Source organism: Balaenoptera borealis, assembly GCF_965194805.1.
Source record: "Balaenoptera borealis genome assembly, chromosome: 2".
NCBI classification, from domain to species: domain Eukaryota; kingdom Metazoa; phylum Chordata; class Mammalia; order Artiodactyla; family Balaenopteridae; genus Balaenoptera; species Balaenoptera borealis.
In genome coordinates this window covers 42,145,470-42,168,005 of record NC_138867.1, presented here as the reverse complement: position 1 = coordinate 42,168,005, position 22,536 = coordinate 42,145,470, and the positions used below count along the sequence as shown (strand labels likewise).

Genomic DNA, 22,536 nt, shown 5'->3' with positions numbered 1-22,536 from the left:
CACATAACTGTAAGATAGTAAATTTGTCTTGTTTTAAGCCCGTAAATCTGTGGCAATTTGTTACAACAGCAATAGGAAACTGATAGAGGCATAGTAGGAGACAGGGATTAGGGCAGACCCTGAAAGGTCAGTTGAGAATTTTGGATTTTATCTGAAAGACAACAAAGAACCACCAAAGGTTTTTGACTAAAGACTAAGGTATGATGAAAATTATGTATTAGGAAGATGAATTAGAGGTTAAGTTCAGAATGAAGACAAGATGATGAGTTCTGCAGTACTGTGCAAGGGTGGGTATGGTGATAAGACCCCAGATTAGCTGTGGACTCCATGAATTGATGAGAAGTTTGTTAGGAAGCTGACAACATGATGACTGACAGGGTAACCAACAAAGGAAAGGAAGAAGTCAAATTTCAGATCCTTATTGTGTTGTGAAATGGGCATAAATATAGCACATATAAGGAACCTGTTGATTCTGAGATAATAACTTTAAACTCTAAATTTCAATATGATTGAATAAATATGTGTATAGATATAGATATAATACATATATACACACACAAAAGAGAATTAAATGTAATTTAGAAACGTGTATGCATTATTTTCCTTTAAGTTCCTTCTTGGATTTAGCAAGGTTTATTACCCCCAACAATTGCAGAAAACCCACAGTATACAACTTGTGGCTGTTTTAGGCATGGGGAAATAAAGTAGTTGAATTTAAAATATATATATATATATGTATAAGAAATTATAATTTGTTTCTGTTTTTTCAAGTTTCATTCTTGTCTTTTTAGAGGATATGCAGACCTCGTTTGATCATTTCTGCATTAGTGACTGCTTATTTAGTAAAATGAAAAAAGTACAACTTGAGTAGTTAGTAAACCATTCATATTTTGCACAACAACAAGAAAAAAATGCAAACAACCTCCAAAAAATTTGAGCTGGAGAGGAGTCATAGGTCAAACACATGTAAAGGGTAGTGACAGTGGCTGATAAGGTCAACCATTCACTGTAAAGTGGTTCAGAAGTTGCCACTGTTTGGATTATTGGCCCTTTTCACACAAAGCTTCACCCTATCTGCCTTCTCTTTCTTTCACCCTTGCAACTTTTCCCTCTCAGTCAGTAACTGGTAAAAAAGATCTGACCACGGGTTAATCATTTGGAAAATCTTAGAAAATGCTACGATTCAACCTGTTTTCTAAATTGAACGTAACTTTGCATCTCCACTGTGTTTAAGTCTCTCCTGAAAGATAACTATTTATGCACAAGTAACAATACTATATTTTGCATTTAAAAATTTAGTCGGCTGTGTGATATTTACAAAGTAAATTCACTATTCCTTCCTCAATTTCAATAGGTTCCTTCTCCTGGGTGTTAACACAGAAACATCATTTCGAGACAAGAGGCAACTTTACCTTGCATTCTTCCCTTTCCTCGTTTTGTAGCAGAAAATATCTTGAGTACTTGACAGCAAGAAAATGAATAATACCCACTCTTGAGCAACCTGAGGGTAGGAACTTTGCATATAAATCAGGTGCCCGATAGTTACCGCCCTCAAAAAAAAAAAAAAAAAGAAAAGAAAAGGAAGGTAGAAGCTATCAGCAAAGTCCTAAAATACCACGTATATTGTCAAAACAACTTTAATTTGAAAAGTCAGTTCCACCTTGTAAAGTTTTCAGCTCCGCTCCCGCCTAACATTGGGGTGGAAGGTTTTGAAACGACATCAAAAGTAATTCATAACAAAACCCAAACGCAGAAACTGCTTTCTGTACTCCAACCTGCCCAGACTACCTGGAGCGCCGGAAAGTGGATCCGCGCTCCATTCTCCCCTCCGGGCCGAAGCTCTGCATGCCTCCCTCCCCACTTTAAGCCCATAGTCTCGAGTCTCGAGCGCAGGAGATGCTCAGAGATAAGCAGGGTCACTCACCGGTGAGGAGCCAGCAGCAGGCGACAGCGACCCCTGGGCTGGCGCGGCGCCGGGGGGCCATAGTTGGAGCGGCCGCAGCGCCCTGGGACGCGCTGGATCGGAGGGAAGGACTCGACGAAACCACGCGCTGGAGCCGCGTTGCTCTGGGCCACTCCGCCCGCCGCCGTGGGTCTCAGTCGCTAGCCCCGTTGGCCCCGGCGCCTGGGAGCAGCACAGCGATTTCCTGTGTTTTCGACCAGCCCCTCTAAGTTCGCTTCACGCTTCTCGCATCCCAGAGGGATTGCCACATCTCCCCGCCGTTCGCACTCTCGGGCTCTGAAATCCCACTGGCAGCCTCCCAGGCTCTGTCCGAGACATGGACAAATAAAGCCAGCTTCGCGGGTCCTTGTTTAGGCTAAAGTCCACGAGCTGCGAAGCAAACCTTAAAGGGACATCTGCCTTTCATTGAGAGGGTGATTCCGCTCCCCGCGCCAACTCCCTAAGGTAGTAGGGACGCGGCCGAGGGCCGGACCTTCGGGAGGGTGGCTCCAGCCCAGTGGCTCCGCCTTCGCACCCCTCACTTCTCCCCGGGTCTGGGCACGGAGGGCACTTTCACAGTGCCGGGCTCCTAGGCCCTTAAGGGGAGGCTGCTTTCCTGGGGTCCGATTGCGCAGAAGGGATCGGTCCGTCTATGCAGGAGAGCAGATCTGGTAACCCCCGTGCCTCTCCTGTAGACACTTGAACTTCGCTGTCCAGCCGTCTCACACTAAAAGTGGGTGGGGGCATCCACCCCGACACGCCCCGCTGAGGGCTTGGCTTTCACTTATGGAGGGTTTCCTTCCTTTATGGCGATTCGTGGTCACAGGGAGGCTTTTCTTTGGGAAGACTGTGATAAGCTGGGGGAAAGGAGAACCAAGACTGGGGGAAAACACGAAAGAAAGAAATGCAAGAGGGAAGCGGGAGGGGAAGGAAGGGAGGAAAACAGTCTCGTTAGAAATGGAATGTGTGTGGGCAATTTTGTTTAATCTGAATTAGGATGTTTGTACACTGGAAGTTGAATCTAATAAAGAATTTAGGGCACTGTTTTATTTCTTGTTGCTACAGACTTTTATAAGTAAGAGTGCGTTAAGTCGGTTGCATGTTATTCCCTCCTTCCTCGCTCCCACTACTCTAGGGAACTGAGAATTGGGAAGGTAAGTTGGCCCGTCAGAACGCTGGGGCTTGGACCCCCCTCCCTGGGAGACCCAGGCCACTTAGGAGTTTGCAATGCTTCCCTTGTCTGGTGAGTTGTACATCCTTTGAGTCAAGAGCCACATCTACATGTTAGCTTCACCGAATACTTGCTATTTTTAAATCAGCTGTGTTTTAGTGGTTTTGAGAATTTCAAAGAAGGGGAAGGAGTGGATGAGTGGATTTGTGTTTACAGGTGGTGGAGGGACTCAATTCTATGCAACTCCATTCGATTCAATTCAGTTCAATTCAACTAATTACTAACTGAAAGTTTCTGTCTAGCAGGTCTAGGGCTAGGCAGGACAAGAGTGCCACCCAAAGGAGGACTCATTGCCTGGAACACAGTACAGGTGACACAGTACAGAGAATCCAAGGGAAGGGCAGAGAGAAAAACCACAAGGATGATTGAATAGATTGCCAAGTAGAAGATTGCAGGGACTAAAAGTTGGAGAAGACAAAATTTTAAAAGTTTAATGAAGATCAGAAGTAGGGTGGGCAGAGGTGAAAGGTTGAAGGCCATCAAATCTCAGGAAAGGACCTATCTGCCAAAGAATTGTTGTTCTAATTTATGAATTTGAAGTGATTCACTACTTAGTAAGTATATTAAAAACCCTGTTTCCCCCTGTTTCCAGCTCTCATATTTTCATTTCTTAGTCCTATCTTCAAAATTGCAGAAATAAGTCTCTAGAAAAATTGCCTTGTGTTGGGCCACTGTTCCGTCCCACTTGGCTTTACTTGGGCTCCTTTGCCTGCATTCAGTGCTCTCACTACCCCAGTTTGGCTTTCCAGTCTCTCCCATCTTCATTAACTTGATATCATCAACCTGCTTCCTGCTGCTCCCCTTTCTGGGAAAGCTCTGCCACAGAATGCCTTTCCGGTGTATATCTCACCTCTCTGTCTGTAGTTTCACTTATGTCTTATGCTTCTCAGTATGACCCAAAGGGCTTTGCACAATAATCAGTAAATTCTGATTAATTGACTTATGCTCAGACATTAAAAAATCATAATATTTTCCTAAAAATATATCTCCAAATTGCTCAGAGTTTTCAAAAACAGATAATAGTATATATATATGTGTGTATGTGTGTGTGTCTATGTGTGCATATACATATATGTACACATATATACACATGTATGCATGTATATGGAATTATAGAAAATTGCAATATATTGAATTATAAAAAATGAAAAGAGAAATTGTAAAATTATATCTTATTGAAATAAAGTAGGATTAAAACATACTTATAATCAAGGCTGTAGTTACTGGGAACTTTACCTTTCTTTGGGAGGGTTAATAAATACTTTGAATGTAAATATTTTTAAAATCTCCTCTAAGATTTACAAACTAATGGTGATAACCAGTGCTATGGTTGAAGTTAATTTTCATATGTGTTATGAATCTTATGGCTATATTTATTGATCTTCTTCATGTCAAATCAATGCAGATGTAGGAAAGTATTGCTGGAGAAGTAAATTTAGAATAAGTGTTCATTTTCTGAATTTCAATAAATCTAAACACAAATCAGTGTCAGGAAACCTATTTTCTTAACCAGTTTTATCCTGACTAACAGAAAGACATGCCATTGAGTGAACTGAGACTTAGAGAAGATAAAAGCTGTGGTCACAAACTAGTAATTAAATGAGGTCACTTGATGGCCAATGCTAAGCTCTAGACTTTATACTGTATACTTTTCTATTTTAAGTGAGACCTAATCTGATCAGATCTCTTTTAGAGTTTGGAAATATGGGTGAAAAAAGTACAGAGAGGTTAGAGGCTGAACTGATTAAGAATTTGGAAAGTAGAGTCTATGAAATGAGGCAAAAGTAATTGGGGTTACTGACCAATAATCTCAAAAAGAGAAACAGATACTTCATTCCAAAGTATTCTCCTTGGAGCTAATCTAATATAATGAGAAAGATTATGGTAGGTTCTGGAGTTAGACTGCATGGATTCAAGTCCTGGAACCACCATGTGGTAGCTGTGTGATTCGGGAAGAATTATCTAGTGTCTCTAAGCCTCAGTTTTCTCAGAAGGAAAATGAGGATGAAAATATTGCCTTTCTCTGAAGATTGTTGTGAAGATTAAATGAGAGAAGCCTACAAAGCATTTAGCACAGTGCCTAGATTAAAGTACAGTAAATGCTTAGTAGAAATGAATCATTCTTCCCAGTAGTAGGAGAATTAGTATTAGATTGACAGTGGAAACATAGGGTGGGGCCTCTGTGTGGTGGGCTCTATAGGAAGTGATGTAACTGGATGGGCATCAGAAAGGGAACTTTAGTGGTTGGCTATAAACATTTCCATCAATTCCTATTATTGTTTCTAGACTCCTCACCTTTAGAATATTTACTTTGGATTAGGAAATTATCTTGAAGATACCCCTATAAAATGGGTATACGTTAAGACATCAGAACCTCTTATGACATTAGCAAGGATTTGCTTTTCAAATTAGCTCGCTGTCAAAAGATTATTCTTATTATTTTTTTAACAAGAGAAGAAAAATTTCATTAAGGGGTTGGGAATAAAAGAGAGTCTAGAGTTCTGCTTCTGGTGTAAGCCAGGGTTCTTTGGTAGTACAATCATGGATTCTCAAGGCCACAGCATAAATAAGATATCCCCATCTGGGTAGGAGGGTGGTGTCACTTTTACTCAATAATAAATAATTTTTAAACTATTGTATGTTAAAATAACATTTTTATAAGAAAAATACAAAATGATGTGTTTTGAAAAGTTAAATGTGAGGTCTCAAATACATTTTAAGGTATCCTCAAAGTGTGCTTTCATTCTGACTCTGAGGATTCTGGGGTAGGTGGTATTGTCTAGAGCTGCTTCTGTTTTTACAAAGATTTCATGATGATTCAGATTTTAAAATTTACTATGTATGTATTCAGGGTAATGCACTCCAAGACAGTGATACTAACTCACGGTGCTAACCCATGTGGGCAGCTCAATCTAGTTCAATAATTTTTGAGTTCCTGCTATGTATCGGACTCCAGGGCTATGTTCTGCAGAGGCAAAAATGGGTAGAACAGTTGTTTTTCTACTGAAAATCTGCTGTCCATTAATTTCTTTCACTTGTAGGTAGGAACAGAAAATAAGCAGTTTTGTTCTCAATTCTAACATTGATGTGTTTCATTTTAAGCCTGTTAAATTAAGCAGTCTTGTGAAATTACCACATTAGTTGTTGCTACTTCAACTTAAGAACCCATGATTGCTTCTTCTCTGGCCAAAATAAAGTCGTATGTATGACGACAATGATGTGGGGCTTGAACTTCATCACCAACCAATCTTTTTTGTTGTTATTGTGTAATGTTCTTGTGTGAATGTTTTTTCACTTAAAATATAAAATAGGTCTTCCTCCCGCTCTATTTCCTGGACAAGTCTGTGCCAGAAACCTGGTCCAAAGACGTTTGGGCAATGGGTACTTATGAAAAAAGTCTGACTTCAGAATCCTGGTGAGGGACAGATCTTAACACTGTAGTAAACTTCTCTAAAACTTCTTGGCAGACTTCAACATGAGTGAGACAGTAGGACTACAGTGCGGGAGGGAGCGCCAGGGTGGTGCCCTGACAAGAATATTCACTTTGTGGCACTCTCTGACTCAGAATAACCAGTACTCAGGAGCAGTAACATTTTAGCTGTGTTGCTGGATCCCTTAATTTGAAATATGAGTTAATTATATTTTAAGATATTAGGCAATTCTAGAATTATTTGAGCAACTTGATTTAAATATTTTCCTTTAGCCAATTTCTAAAAAGTTAAATCATAGATGGACTCTAATATCCCAGGATTATAGCAAGTAAATGATTAGTTAGTAATCAAACCGGGAAGATAGGTATTTCTTATAGTAGGACTGGGTCACTAGATATGTATGTATAAAAATAAATACATCAAGAGAAAGAACGTCTATTATTTGGCTCTGAAAAAATAAATAAATTATTTTACAAATTATGTGGCTATTTTTCATCTGCTTTACTAGACTATAATCTATATCAAGACAGTCAGTTAGTCATTTTTATTGCCTGCAAACATCTGCCCTCATGTAATTCATTCATTCCAACATTTATGGAACTATTTCTGTGCAGCAGGAAGTCTTCTGGGTCCTGCAGATTCAGAGATGTTGAATTGTGTGGCCCTACCCTCAAGAAAATTCACAAGCTACCTAAATATATGCATAGAAAGATATTTCTAATTGCATCTGATGAACCCTAGAATAGAGGGTAAAGTCAACAGGAAGAAAAAGACAATTTCAAAGAGATGGTGGCACTGGAATTTAGCCTTGCAGGAAGTGGGCAAAGGTTTCATAGATGGAAGAAGGGTAACGGGCGTTCTAGACACAGGCAGCATGAAATGGATGAATAGAATGGAATAGAAGTTAGGAAAGGCAAGTGAAGTTGTGACCAAATGTGCAAGAATCTTGGAAGGATGCCAAGGAATTTGGAATTCTTATAAGCATAGAATATTTTCATAGTTCTGAGTGACATATTCAAACATGTTTTTTACTCTATTTTTATTTTCTTCTCTTATTTGTTTCCTGAAGTGGCTTCATTTGATCTAATTTTGAAATATATTAGAGGAGATGAAATATATTAAAGCCATGAAGCACACTGTGAAACTTTTATCCCCTAAATTTTTATGCAGTGCCTTCCTTAAGGAAATTTATTATTATTTATTATCAATAAATACAATTACGTGCACTACTAGGATAAAGGTGGAAGACTGGACATTTGTCTGACAAAACAACATGGATAGCCTAGAAGAATAATATTCGGTGGTTCTTTTAAAGTTTGAAGAAGATGAAAATGAAGCCACTTATCATGATGCCTAAAAGAAATTTTAAATACTCCAGTCGGACACCATATAATAGGTATTTAAATATTAGTAAAGATATACTACCAATATTGGCCATTTTAATCTTTTTGGTCCCAAAGTAGATCAATGGAATGAAGGCAGCCATGAACTCCTAATCATCCAAGTCTTTGTTCTGTGGGGTGAGGACTGCTTTTAAAGGCCCTGCCCTGAAAGAGGAGGTGTGGGGCTTTTCATGAAAGATAGCCATGACTAGTTGATCCCCCTCCAGGAAAGGAAACTGTGGGCAGCCAAGAGGATGGAGCCAGAGATTTTGAGTTAAAAGCCACTAAAGTTGCCAGGGTAAAGCAAGAAGGAACAGCCAAGTGTGAGTAGGCAATGAAGACAGAAGCATTGTGGAGCAAGGTTGGAACCAGAAGGCTTAGAAAATTCAAAACTAAGGCCATAAATACCAGGATCTGCCCTGATTTTTCTTTCATTTTGGTCCAAGTGTGCTACAAATGCACAAGAGAAGAGTTTAAAATACCTACTATGGACTTATGGCTAAATGTGTCTGAGCCATAAAAAGTAATAGGACAAGTAATTGTAATATTAAGTGTATTAGTAAGGCTAGAAAAGAAATGATAAGGTTAATTAAACAATTATATGTGTATATTGCAGGGAAGAATTCCATAGTCACTGAAATGAGGAAACTATTTTTATGAGACTAAATTTCTCTCTCAAACCCCTAATATACAGAGAAGTAATTCAGTGTTTTCTTCTCTTTTATTTTTTCCTGGGAATGACTTTTTAAATTTTTTTAAATTTAATGCTTGCTGAGAAAAAAAAAAAAGGAAGAATATATGACGAAAAGAATGAGTTTTCCTTTCATAAGATCTACAGAAAGTTGTTGAACTCCTTGGATGAAAAAAGAGTTGTAAAGGATATAAGAATGCAGAGAAATTGGTGGATCCTGAGGTGGCGGACAGGGCCTAGAACGACTACAAAGAATGTTAATCTCTTACGATCTTATAACTCATTTTTACAATAACCACCCTGCCAAAAACATACAAATACAAATAGAATAAGATCTTTTGATATAAATTCAATCTACCTAGAGTAACAATATTTAGATTTTCCTTATCATCTCCATAATACTTAGTTTTGAGATTGTTGTATTTTATAACACTAGAAGTTACGGAAAGTGAATCAGAATTTTCTACTTTGTGGTGACCAAAGTTAACTCTTCTGAGTAAAAATGGTATTTTTATTCCATGAAAATGTCTTAATGAAAAACTCATTTTGTGTGAACTATAGTAATAGGCATGCTTGTGCAATATTAAAACAAACAAGAAGGGAGAAGTATTTCTGGAATTATAGAGTAAGTATCTCAAAAATTCTGCTCCTCCATAAAGACCATGAGAACTTGGGCAAAAATTGTCAAAATCAACTTGTTCCGCACTCTGGAATTAAACAAAGAGTTTCAATTTTTTTTTTTTAATTAGGAAAAACAACCTTAAAAAACTGGCAAACTCTGTGGCATGTTAATTTTCCCTATTTCCATCCCCTTCCTCCCAGCTCTGTGGTATCCTGAAAGCAAATGGCCTCACAACTAGAGTAACTGAAAATTGGCAGTCTAGCAGCCACTGTATGTGGCAGAACAGGTTTGGACCTCCCCCAAATCCCTAACCCAAGAGAATCATTACTATTTGACCTGAATGGCAATTTCCTGAAAAGTTCCATTCTCAAGATTTGTCTTTATTTGCCTTGATTCAGAGCTAGCTCTGTGAAAGTAAACCTATTCCAAACGCATTTGTTAAAAAAAAAATCATTAGCCATTGTTTCACACAACGGTGGCTTAAAGCAGCAATACCAGTCAGGGCTAACAAGAGGCTGATGAAAATGCAAAAGAAAAAACTAGAGAATAAGATGTTCATAGAGAACTTTGAAAAAGTTCTACGTATTTCTGAGAATATAGGACATGTGCTTGTGCAGGTCTACTTGTATGCTCCAGAAACACCTGAGAAGACTCTAATCTCTCACCTCGGGCTGACCTTGAATCTCTGCAGTCAGGAAGTAAAGGCTAAGGCAGAATTGTAAACTGCCCAGTGGAGCATTGAAGATGCACCCTAACATGCAGAGAGAGCCCTTCAGCAAAGGCTGGGAGACTTGATGTTTCAAGGTATTAAACAGAAATCTGTATTTAATCATTAAGTGACTATTAAGCTAACCAACCAGAGACTTCAGTAGCCATAAAAAACAAAGACTTTACAGAATTAGTCTAGGAAAATCACTCAGCAAATACACACAGCAGCAGTAGCAGCAACAGCAGCAGTAGCAACAATAACAACAGACCCTAGAAAGTGAGGTAGTTTGCAGAACCGCCATATTATAATATTTTAAATATCCAGTTTCAACCAAAAATGACACATAAACACAGGAAAAAAGCAACGATAGAAACCATCCCTTAGGAATCCTAAATGTTGGACTTACTAGAAAAAAACCTTTAAATCAGCTATAAAATGTATTCAAAGAATCAAAGAAACCGTGTCTAAAGAATTAAATGAAAGTATGAGAATGATGTCTCATTAAATATAGAGGATCAATAAAGGATAGGTATTATTAAACATTAGGAATTATGAAATTGAAAAATACAATAGCTGAAATAAAACATTCAGTAAAAGGGCTCAATAGCAGATTTGAACTGGTGGAAGAAAGAATCAGTGAACTTAAAGAGATTATCCAGTCTGAGGAACAGAACAATAACAACAAATATAAAATAAAGAAAAATAAATAGAGCCTCAGAGACCTGTGGGACACCATCAAGTGTGCCAACATACTCATGATGGAAGTCCCAGAAGGAGGAGAGCAAGAAGAAAGGCCAGAGAGCATATTTGAAGAAATAATGCCTGAAAACTTTCAACATTTGGTGAAAAATATTAATATTTATATTCAAAAAGCTTGATGAGTCAAACTAGGAAAAAATCCAAAGAGGTCTACACCTTGATTCATCATAGTCAAACTGTTCAATGCCAAAGAAAAAGAATAAAGAAAGCAGTAAGATAAAAGTACAGTAAGTCCCCTACATACGAACGAGTTCCATTCTGAGAGTGTGTTCGTAAGTCTAACAAAGTTAGCCAAGGTACCCAACTAACACAATTGGCTACATAGTACTGTACTGTAATAGGTTTATAATACTTTTCAAACATAATATATAATAAACACAAAAGATAAAGAAAACACTTTTAATCTTACAGTACCGTACCTTGAAAAGTACAGTAGTACGGTACAACAGCTGACATACAGGGGTTGGCATCAACTGAACAGACAAGAAGAGTTACTGACTGGAGGAGGGAGAGGAGGTGGGAGATGGCAGAGCTGAAGGATCATCAGCAATAGGAGATGGAGAGCAAGCTGCAATTTCACTCACACCTGACATTAATGGCCCAGATTCTGATTTCTTGCTGGATTCAATTCTATCTGCCCTCTTGAAAAAACAATCCAGTGATATCTGGGTAGTAGCTCTTTTTTTCTTGTCATAGATGACACGGTAGCATTGGATTGCATTCTGAATGACTGCTGTAACCTTCGTGTACTGTTCTACGTTCAGGTCCTGTGCCTCAAAAACTAGCAGTGCCTCCTCAAATTAAGAAAATCCCCTTGCCATTTCCTGTGTTGTGAATCTCTTTGGTTCTTCAGTTACTTCTTCTTCCTCTTGTCTCTCTTTGTCCTTTCTCTGGGCTTCCAATTCCATCAGGTCTTCATTAATAAGCTCCTTGTGTTGTGCAGCAAGGAGTTCAATGATGTCATCCTTTTGCAGATCTAGCTCCAGCTTCTCACTGAGGGTCACTAAGTTGCTGAAGACCTCTTTGGACTCCTCATCCACCTTCTCAAATCCACAAAAATCATGAACAAACTGCAGGCAAATGTTCTTCCAAACCCATTAATGGTGACGGCCGTAACCTCACGCCAAGCAAAGTCAATGTTTTTTATGTCCTTGTAGGTGTAATAGTCCTTTCAAAATTGTCACAAGGTTCCTGATTCATCACTCGCCTTTACTGCCTGACGAAAAGTGTGACATAAGTAACATTTCTTGAAAGTCCCTATAACTCCCTGGTATATAGGTTGGATGAGCGACACAGTATTCAGTGGCAGATGCACTGCTTTGACGTTGGGATGAAAGTCGTCCATGAATGGGGGGTGGCCCAGAGCATTGTCGAGCAGCAGAAGAATGTTGAATGGGACGTCCTTTTCCAAGCAATATTTCTCTATCTCCTGGATAAAGTGGTGGAAAAACCAGTCCTGGAAAATGGCCCATGTAACCCAGGCTTTGGGGTTAATCTTCCACACAACAGGAAGAGAGCCCTTGGCTGTGTTTTTAAGGGCTCTTGGGTTCTCTGAATGATAAACTAAGAGAGGCTTCAGCTTCATATCGCTGGAAGCATTGCCACCAAACAACAGAGTTAGCCTATCCTTTGCTGCTTTATAGCCTGACATCAACTCTTCCTCCTTACTGATGTAACTTCAGTCTGGCATCCTCTTCTAGTACAGTCCTGTCTCATCCACATTAAAAACTGCTTGGGTAAATACACGCCTTCATCAATAATTTCTCAAAGTGTTTCAGGAAATTCCCAGGCTGATAGTGTATCTGCACTCGCTGCCTCACCACTAACTTTTTCATTGTGAAGGTTCAGGGTTCTGGCCTTGAACCGGTGAAACCAGCCATGGCTGGCATTAAAAGATGAGTCCTCTGATTCTTTGCTGTGCTTCTTCTTCACATCTTCATAAAGGCTTTTAGCTTTCTCTTGAATCAGCGTTAAGCTGAGCGGGACTCAACGCTGATGCTGATCCTGCATCCACACACTGAGAAGTTCCTCCATCTCCTCCATCACTTTTCCACGCTTCTTTGATGTTATTGTCAACGGCATCCGCATAGCAGGCTTCACATGTTCCATGATCTTGTCCTTGTTCTTTAGAGTCGTGCCAATGGTTGCACGATTCCTGTTATAAGGAAGAGCGATGTCTACCATCTTTTTGCCTCGCTCCACTCTCTCAATTATTTTCACTTTTGTTTCCATCATTATTGCCTGGTGCTTCTTAAGTAGTACCAACTACATCACCACAGCTTTTATGCTTGCTTCTGGACATCCTGGGCTTGAAATAAAGATACTGTATTACTGTACTCTATACAGTACTGTACAGTAAAGTACACAACCACTTGTAGAGGATGCACTCACGTGACAATGTACGCCAGACACCTGAACTAACTTACGTGATTGGACATGCAAATGCACGTTTACATCTTTGAAAGTTCACAACTTGAAGGTTCATATGTAGGGGACTTACTGTATTCATCATATACAAGGGATTCTTAATAAGATTACTTACTTCTTTTCAGAAATCATGAAGGCCAGAATAGAGTAGGATGACATTTTCAAATTTCTGCAAGAAAAAGGCTATTAACCATGTCCAGCAAAACTATCCTTCAAAAAAGATAGAGAAATTTAGATATTCCCTAATACAGAAATATTGAGATGAGTTATTGCTAGCAGACCTGCCCTACAAGAAACACTAAAGGAGTCCTTCATTTTACATGAAGACACTAGACAGTAACTCAAATTCACCTGAAGAAATAAAGAACACCAGTAAAGGTAATTACATTTGTAACTGTGAAAGAGAATACAAATGCATTTTGTTTCGTTTCTTTTATCATATTTAAAAGTAGAACAATAATTATAAAAACTGTGTTGATGAGCTTACAATTAATAAGATGTAATTTGTATAACAATTGTAGTACAAAAGAAGAGAGGGAATGGAGCTATATTGGAGCAAAGTTTTTGTATACTATTGAAATTAATCCCAACTAGATTGTTTTAAGTTAAGATGTTGATTGTAATCCCCGTATAACATGAAGAAAATAACTAAAAAATATGTAAGAGAAATAACAAGGGAATTACCATGGTATATTATAAAAATATCTATTTAACGAAACAGGAGACAGTCATGGGGGAATGAAGGAAGTTTCCTTACACCATACACAAAAATTAACTCAAAATGTGTCAGAAACCTAAATGTAAGAGCTAAAACTATAAAACACTTCTTAGAAATATAGTAGCAAATCTTCATGACCTTGAATTAGGCAAAGGTTTCTTAGATACAACACCAATAGCATAAGTAATAAAAGAAAAAATAGATAAGTTGGACTTTATTAAAACATAAAACTTTAGTGCTTCAAATGACACCATCAAGAATGTAAAAAGACAACCTACATGATGGGAGAAAATATTTGAAAATCATAAATCTGATAAGAGTCTAGTACCCAGAATACATAAAGAATTCTTACAACTCAACAATTAAAAAAAACCACAAATAACCCAATTTAAAAATGGACAAAGGCTATAAATACACATTGGTATAAAGAAGAGATAAACATAACCAATAAGCACATGAAAAGATGCTAAGCATCATTAGTTATTGGGAAATTCAAATCAAAACCACAGTGAGATAGTACTTCACACCCACTAAGATGGCTATGACAATAAGAAGTGTTGGCAAGAATGTGGAAAAATTGGGCTTCCCTGGTGGCACAGTGGTTGAGAGTCTGCCTGCCAATGCAGGGGACACGGGTTCGAGCCCTGGTCTGGGAAGATCCCACATGCCGCGGAGCAACTGGGCCCGTGAGCCACAACTACTGAGCCTGCGCGTCGGGAGCCTGTGCTCCCAATAAGAGAGGCTGCGATAGTGAGAGGCCGGCGCACCGCGATGAAGAGTGGCCCCTGCTCGCCGCAACTAGAGAAAGCCCTCTCACAGAAACGAAGACCCAAAACCGCCAAAAATAAATAACTAAATAAATAAATTAAAAAAAAAAAAAAGAATGTGGAAAAATTAACTCTCTCAATAGATTGCAAAGTGGTGCAGCCAGTTTAAGAATACCCAAGAGAATTGAAAAGATATATCCACACAAAAACTTATACACAAATGTTCATAGTAACATTATTCAGAATAACCAAACAGTGGTAACAACCCAAATGTCCATGCGTTGATTAATGGATAAATAAAATGTGGATAAATATTATGATATTGCTCAGCCATAAAAAGGAATAAAGTACTAATAAATGCTTCAGCATGGGTGAACCTTGAAAACATGCTAAGTGAAAGAAGCCAGACACAAAACGCCACATATTGTGTGATTCCATTTATATGAAATGTCCAGAATAGACAAATCCGTAAAGAAAGAAAGTGGTTTCCAGGGGCTGGAGGGAGAAAAGAATCAGGAATGACTGCTAATAAGTAAGGGAATTCTTTTTTTAGGCTGACAAAAATGTTCTAAAATTAGATAGTGAGGATGGTTGCACAACTCTGTGAATATACTAGAAACCACTGGAATTGTATGCTTTAAAAGGGTTAATTCTATGTTATCTCAATAAAGCTATTAAAAAATAATACCCTGCTAATAAACCACAGTGAGTGAGGAGATACCCAGAGGCCTAGTCTACGTGCACAGTAGGAGGATTAATGAAAAATGGATTCTTTTTACTTTTTGATAAAATTGATTAGGCCAGGTATCTACACTGGCATATCAGGAATAATTAGTGATTCACAGTTGCTGTCTATTATGCTTTTTGGTAATGTGTAGAGATTTTATAGGAGAAAAGCTTGATTATAAATTGTAGTCCAAAATATTCTGTAGCAATTTGGCTGCTATACATATAGATGCAAGAACAAGTGAAAAATATTATGTTCTTTTTCAGTACTCAACTTGATGCATGTAAGAGTTCTAGAGAACAACGTGAAGTACTATACTGGCAATGATTACAAAACAGAAAAACCACAAGACTTCTTCAAAATAAATACTGTTTGTTCGTTTAAATGATAATTATTGGTTTCCTATTTGGTTGAGGCACTGATTCAACAGTGTCTACTCATTGGAACAAAGTGGTAGGCAATATAAAATTCACCCAGAATATTTCTGTTGATCACAAAATTTTAAGGCACTTGCATGAAGTAGAAAACAAAAGGTATAGAGCATATTCAGTGAGAAAATGCTCTAGATATCAACATGAAACCATAGGCAAAGCAGGCATTAAAGGGAAATGCTCTCCATTTGCTCTCAGCCTTGTCATTGAATCTGTGCTTATAACTATCTTAATGAAGTCAGATGTCCTAAAATTGAAAACAGGAAGAAATACTGGAAATAAAATTCCGACAAATAAGCAACTGTAGTCTGTAATTAACTCCAGTTGCTTATTTTAATAATTTTTTCAACCCTTATTTATAAAGCAATTAAATGGTATTCAAAGTTGACAAAATAAAAGAGAGACACTCGAAATGACTATATCTAGGGGAATCTCAAGATTTTCTTACAGTTTAAAAAAAAAAAGGAAGACGACTGTTCTCCAGTCAAAAACTAATAATGAGTAAATTAAGTGAGAATGATTGTGTCCTAACATATAAAACACATGTATAACCATAAGCATGTGTGCAATCACACATGCACGCACATGCAAACCCACACATCCTAGCACATCATCCAAATATGACACTGGTCTCTGCAGAAACACACGCTGAGGTTAAGAATGCTTACCTACTTATTTATATATGTGGCTCTTTGCAGTATTTTATACTTTTGCTCCTTTATTGCCTTTACATTTCAGCTTCACAGACTTCTAAGTGGTAACTGTCTTTCATCATTGTTTGCAAAGATTTAGTTTCTTTTGAAATTTAAGAGGAGTTATGACACTTCATAAACATTCACAGAAGGAAATCTTAATAATTATTACTTGTATGGTTTTATAATTATTGAGAATTGTCCATTTATTATTACATTTTTTCCCATTTAGTCTTCTACTTGAATTTCACAATTTTCCCATTAGGAAGGCTGACTAGATAAGTCTAATTTACTTTAGTTTTCAGAAATTTGGAGCCACACAATAAATGGACGTGCCAAAACTGAAAACTAACTCTGTTTTGTTTTGTTTTTTTTTTAATTCTGTGTACTCACAATCTGGGAACATTTTAAAGAGAATTTTTAAAGAAAATATACTTTAAGTTGGTATTTTAATTTTTGTCTGTTTGTAGTAAATACACACAAAATTTAGAGTAAATCTCTAGGACACATCTGTTTCCTGTTCATTGTGCACATCAATAAGCTTTTGGAATGAAAAGTGGCATTTGAAAACCTCAAGAAATGACAATAGCAGCAGTGATGATATTTTTCACTTCTCACTGGTAATGTGGGAACTGATTATTTTTCTTGAAAGCTTTTATAAAATAAAGCAAGCCTTAGAATATATTCAGATAGGAAATAAACCTTGACATTATATGGTTTCCAATAGCAATAAATAAGAGTTTCAACAAAGAACTCAGTGATTTTTTTAAAATATTAACATTTCTTAAATACTTGCCCAGGTTGTTTTTTTAATTTTATGATGCTGTCAAAAATTGATGCCTGTATGTGTGCAATACATATTATTCTACCTTTTGGGTAACACAGGTGGTTGAAGCACCAGAACACATGTTCTACCTAAATAGATGCACAGCTTTTAAATAATCTTATATTTGGGGCAGGTTACAAACTTTTGACTTGGAAGAAAATTTATTGAGGTTTGCCCTTTGATATTAATTTGCTGCATTAAGAAATTTAGTTTAGATCTTAATCTAAATGAAGGATTTGAGAATTAGAATTCCTTTGATGAGAAAACGTCTACCTTATTTGAAGGGGAATCTGTTTATTATTTAAACACACATCAAACATCAAGAACTAAAAAAAAAGTGTACTAAGACAAAGAAGAAATTGCCTCTATCTCCTTTTCTATCCCTTCCTTCCCTGTCTCACCTCCTTCAAGGGAATTTTTCTGAAATTTTTGGTTCTTTCTGTAGAAATCAAAGATCCCTCACTCACGAGGAATGAGGTCTTTCTGGTCACACACATAAACGTACGTGTGTGTGTGTGTATGTATGTATGTTTGTATGTACATATGAATGTATTTATCTCTGTCAGCCATCACCCAGCAGATAATAGAAGCTACAACTAGCTAGGAGCTCAAATAGAAATCAATAAAGGGGCAGTTTGCAGAGATGTGTGGTTAGGGCCGAGGAAACCAGCAAGGCATGTCTGATCACAAATTATTCCCACCCCTAGGCCTCCAGGTACAAATGAAGGAGATGGCATTACCAGTGAGAGCTGGAGTCTTGGAAAGGGGTGGTGTCCAATAGAAGGAGGCAGCCAGTGGGGTGGGGTGAAGATGGAGATAGAGCCTAGGGTGAGAAGGAACCAGGGAGGGCACCAGGAAACATCTGCCTTCTCCCTTCTTCTGCTCTCCAGTATCCTGCCAAAGGCTCCTGTTGGCCTAACCCTCAGAGGGCAAGGGGACCTGGGTGATGCCATCTATAGGGGTTAGTCTCCCTGGAACACAGAGCAGAGTGGAAAAGGGCAGAAAATGTATCTGGGGAACAGGGGGAGCAAATGGAAAATAACCAGCCTCCATCTCCAATGCTTCATTTTCTTAGTCTGGCTTACTAACTTGCCAGGTGAATTGACCTCTCACTGCTTTGACTGTATACTTACATAAGTGAGCATTCCTTCCCAAAAGGTGAGGATGCTGCATTACCAGTGGGACCACCTGACTTAAGCAGACAAGACCTCTCTCTGTCCCTGCTCTCAACCCCTAGACTCCACATTATTGGTGATGGTGATTGAGGGTTGTGAGTGTTTTCTAACAAGTCCGTCTGATTTTAGGCTTTCCATGTCCTGAATTAATTATGAGGATGAATCAAAGTTGGGCAATAATCTTGGAGGAGAATCCTGGGGGTTCTTGTACAGAGCTTGGTATTGATGTGCTCTGGGAGTCTACAGCCCTCTCAGCTGACTTCAGTTAAATCAGGACTTTGATTATCATATTGGTCCAAACCTTGAGGCTGATAGTAGCTTCTCAGAGGTGCCCGGGGACTCTGGTTGTGCTCAAAGGGCTGGCAGGCATATTCCAGTCAGACAAATAATTTACCAGCCTAGAAGGGCCCTTGTCCAAAATTCTGAAACTTTATGTTTCTATAAGTAAAAATCTTTTTTTTAAATTAATTAATTAATTAATTAATTAATTAATTAATTTATGACTGTTGGGTCTTCGTTTCCGTGCGAGGGCTTTCTCTAGCTGCGGCAAGCGGGGGCTGCTCTTCATCGCGGTGCGCGGGCCTCTTCACTATCGCGGCCTCTTGCTGTGGAGCACAGGCTCCAGACGCGCAGGCTCAGTAGTTATGGCTCACGGGCCCAGTTGCTCCGCGGCATGTGGGATCCTCCCAGACCAGGGCTCGAACCCGTGTCCCCTGCATTGGCAGGCAGATTCTCAACCACTGCGCCACCAGGGAAGCCCCTAGTGAAGATCTTTTGAACCCAAATTTAATATTCAACCTTAATTAACACTGGAGGTTCAGACCATATACACTCCTCAGTATGGTGAAAAAATATCTTTGAATTAAGTGTCCTGTGTTACATTTGCATGCAGCTCTGGTTCTTATTTTAGGAAAGAAAACCTGCCAAAAGGCACTGAAATTGCCCTTAAAATGCATCTGTTTGGTATCATATAAACATGGACTAATATGAAGATAATTAAATATTATTGAACATTATTAATGAATCTTATTTTCTCATGTTTTGAAGATTGCTTAAATTCACCTCTCTAGGATGTCAGGGAGAAAACTGTAGCCAATGCATGGGAATCAACTGCTACATTCTACTGAATGACACCATTAATTCAATGAGATCCAGTTCGTCTAGGAATTAAATACTTTCAAAATATGGAGAAAATTATGACCAGCACTGTGACTGCTATTACTGCAGAATGTCCTTCCACAGTTTTCCTCTTATGTCAAAAAATAGTGTTAAAGTTGAAGAAAATACAATAAGAGAATGTTTAAAAAGAAAATTTGAAACTTACAAATAGAGGATATAAGGATATTAGATTGTTCTGCTGTTTAATGAGCTGCCCTTGAGATTTTGGTGTACTTGATGGCTCAGTGTACCCAAAATTATCTTGTCTGTCAAGATTTATATAGGGGAGGATCACAAAATATCTGAAACCCTCTTGTCTTTAAATTCAAATTGTTTTGGTTCATTTATCAACAGATGCTATGAGGCCCTCTTTTAAGTTCTGGAGTAGGAATAGGGACAGGGACATATAGAGTAAGGGGAGGGGCATGTTAAGGGGAGGTCTGGTTGTTTAGCAGACAAATCAAGGAAGTAGATGGAGATCAGTGCTGCCTAAACGTCCCACAACCTGCTGTGAGAACACAAGTAAGGAACAATGAGTATGTTTTCTAAGTATCTGAACAAGAGGGGTTATGAAATGTTCACATTCAGGAGTAGGAATCTGGAGCTTTTATTGCAATTGTGAAAAATCTAGAGGGCAAGGAGAAGACAAATTAGTGCTTTCATTTCATTTGGATGAAGTTGATAAAGAGCTGAACTACCAGGGGAGTAACACAGAACAGGTCAGAGGGTCACAGAGCAGCTGAGCACAGAAGGACTTCTTTGTTTAAATATATATATATATATATATATATATATATATATATATATATATATATATATCCTTTAACTATGGTTATCAGTAGGATCTGCCACTTCTGTTAAAAAGATATTTGTTATTCAAGAACCTACAAGAAGTCTTCAGAACTTAAACAGCAGAGTATATGGGAAGCTTGTGCTTTACTTTCTGATTCAGTGGTTTCATAAACACCCAACGGAATGCCTACTCTATGGCAAGTATTATAAGCTGCTATAAAAATATTTATCATTTAGTATCAATTTTTTCTCTAGTTCAGAACCTTTAATTGAATAAGAGTCTTTCATGCTGGGGTATGTGTGTGTGTGTGTGTGTGTGTGTGTGTGTTTAGGTATTTTGTTATATACAAAAGGAAAGAATTATCAATGTGTTTTATAAAGATAACTTCCCTAGAGAAAAGCCATGACCTGCTGAAAAAGTTTCGGACAGCCAACACAAAAAATCAGCCTTGTAAACAAGGACTTCTGGAAGTTTGATATACAAGGTTCTCCACCCATTTTCCTGTCACACAGGATGTAATGGTTTTTGTTGAAATGCAGTGTGACACTACATAACTGGCAGTCACTGAATGCATTGCTTATTATTTGGATTGCTCTATAGAGCTGCATTTACAGGAAATCAAATGACCTTAACTAGATAGAATGTATTGATGTCAAATAAAAAACAATTTAAGGTTTTGTTATGAAACTATTCAAACATAGAGATTAATATTTCATACATGCCAAGGATAGTTTTATGCTTAGAAATCTGCATTCATAATTTAGGTGCATATTTAATCACTTTCTGTGATTTGGAATTAAGACCATGATCCTGTCTCACTTAATCATTGCCTCCTAACATAATTTTTGGTAGAATGAGCTGCCATTTAACAGAGGAACTTCTTTAGGATGTTGATGACAGTGGGAGTGCAATAATAGATTTTAACCTAATAGCTTCCTCAAGTCACATTGTATTGTTATTTTATTGAATTTTATTTTCAGAACCAAGATTTTATATGCTGTTCATGATTTTATCTACTGTATTCTATGTTGCAATGGAGTTTTGCTGTTTGGATCATAAGTTAATATGAGTGATTAATCTTACCTATTTTCTTGTTGTCCTTGACTGAGTCTATAATTGTGGGGCAAGATTGGGTACAGATTTAAGATTATTTATCTTTATGTGCTATATTCATTGAGGACTATTCTGCTAGTTAAGTCACTGCTGCTCTCAGGTAGGAGGGTTTGTACACGTATTAATTAATTAATTAATTCATTCATTCATTCATTTAATCTTCAGAACTCACTGAGCACCTACTAGATCCCAAGCCATTCTCAAGTAGAAGATAGGGTAGACATGGTCCCTGCCCTCATGAAGCATATCATTTGTTGGGCGGAGATAAACAATAAACAGTAAATGAATAAATGAGCAAATATGTCACATAGGAATAAATATTACACAGATAGTTATAATAGAGTGGCTGGTGACTACTTTCATTTGGGTAGTCAGAAAAAACCTGTCTGAGGAAATGAAATTTGATGTGTCTTTTGAAGGACAAGAAGCCAACCTTGTGAAGTTCGCATAGTGTAAACCTAAGTTTATATGAAAAGACAAAAATAAACTTTAACTTAAATGTGTACATCTTTGGCCAAGAAGACTGATGACTGTGTGTAGATATGTAACAAAAGTGACATTGGAAAAATAAATCCAGGAGTTAAGTTGCATTGCAGGTGAGTTATTGCAGAGGTGAATGTAAAGTAAGAGTGAACCATGGCATGAATACATTGAAGTTGTAGGAAGAAGAACATGAGACAAACAAGAAAATTAAACAGCAATTCCCTTTTATTTCTCATCTCTCTACTCACTGGGTGCGTGGATGCAAAGGATTAACAAGAGGATAGTTTGGCCAAGTAGCAAGGGCTATTTGTAGGCATAGGAGGGAACTGCTAAAAAATTCAAGTCACTTTCATCCACAGTTAGTAGCATCATTTTTTTCAGAATTTGGCACTATATTCTACATTATAGAAAGTAACTTTAAAAGATCATAATAGGTATATGTATCTAAGAGTTAAATAT

General features: G+C 37.8%; 1 protein-coding gene across 5 annotated transcripts in view; it reads right to left on the bottom strand.

The window, feature by feature from the left end:
• The window catches only part of ITGA1 (integrin subunit alpha 1), a 231,151-nt gene that overhangs the window by 179,799 nt on the left and 28,816 nt on the right, over nucleotides 1-22,536 (bottom strand). For 3 of the 5 annotated variants that reach the window (XR_014241839.1, XM_082382199.1, XM_082382198.1), the window contains exon 1: nucleotides 1,925-14,609. Coding sequence is in view for 4 of the 5 variants with exons in the window: in XM_082382199.1 (XP_082238325.1) it covers nucleotides 1,925-1,985 (61 nt within the window). In the remaining variant the exon portion in view is untranslated. Of the gene's footprint in view, nucleotides 1-1,924; nucleotides 14,610-22,536 lie in introns of those variants that run through there. The other 2 variants (XM_082382196.1, XM_082382197.1) reach the window with 1 other exon arrangement.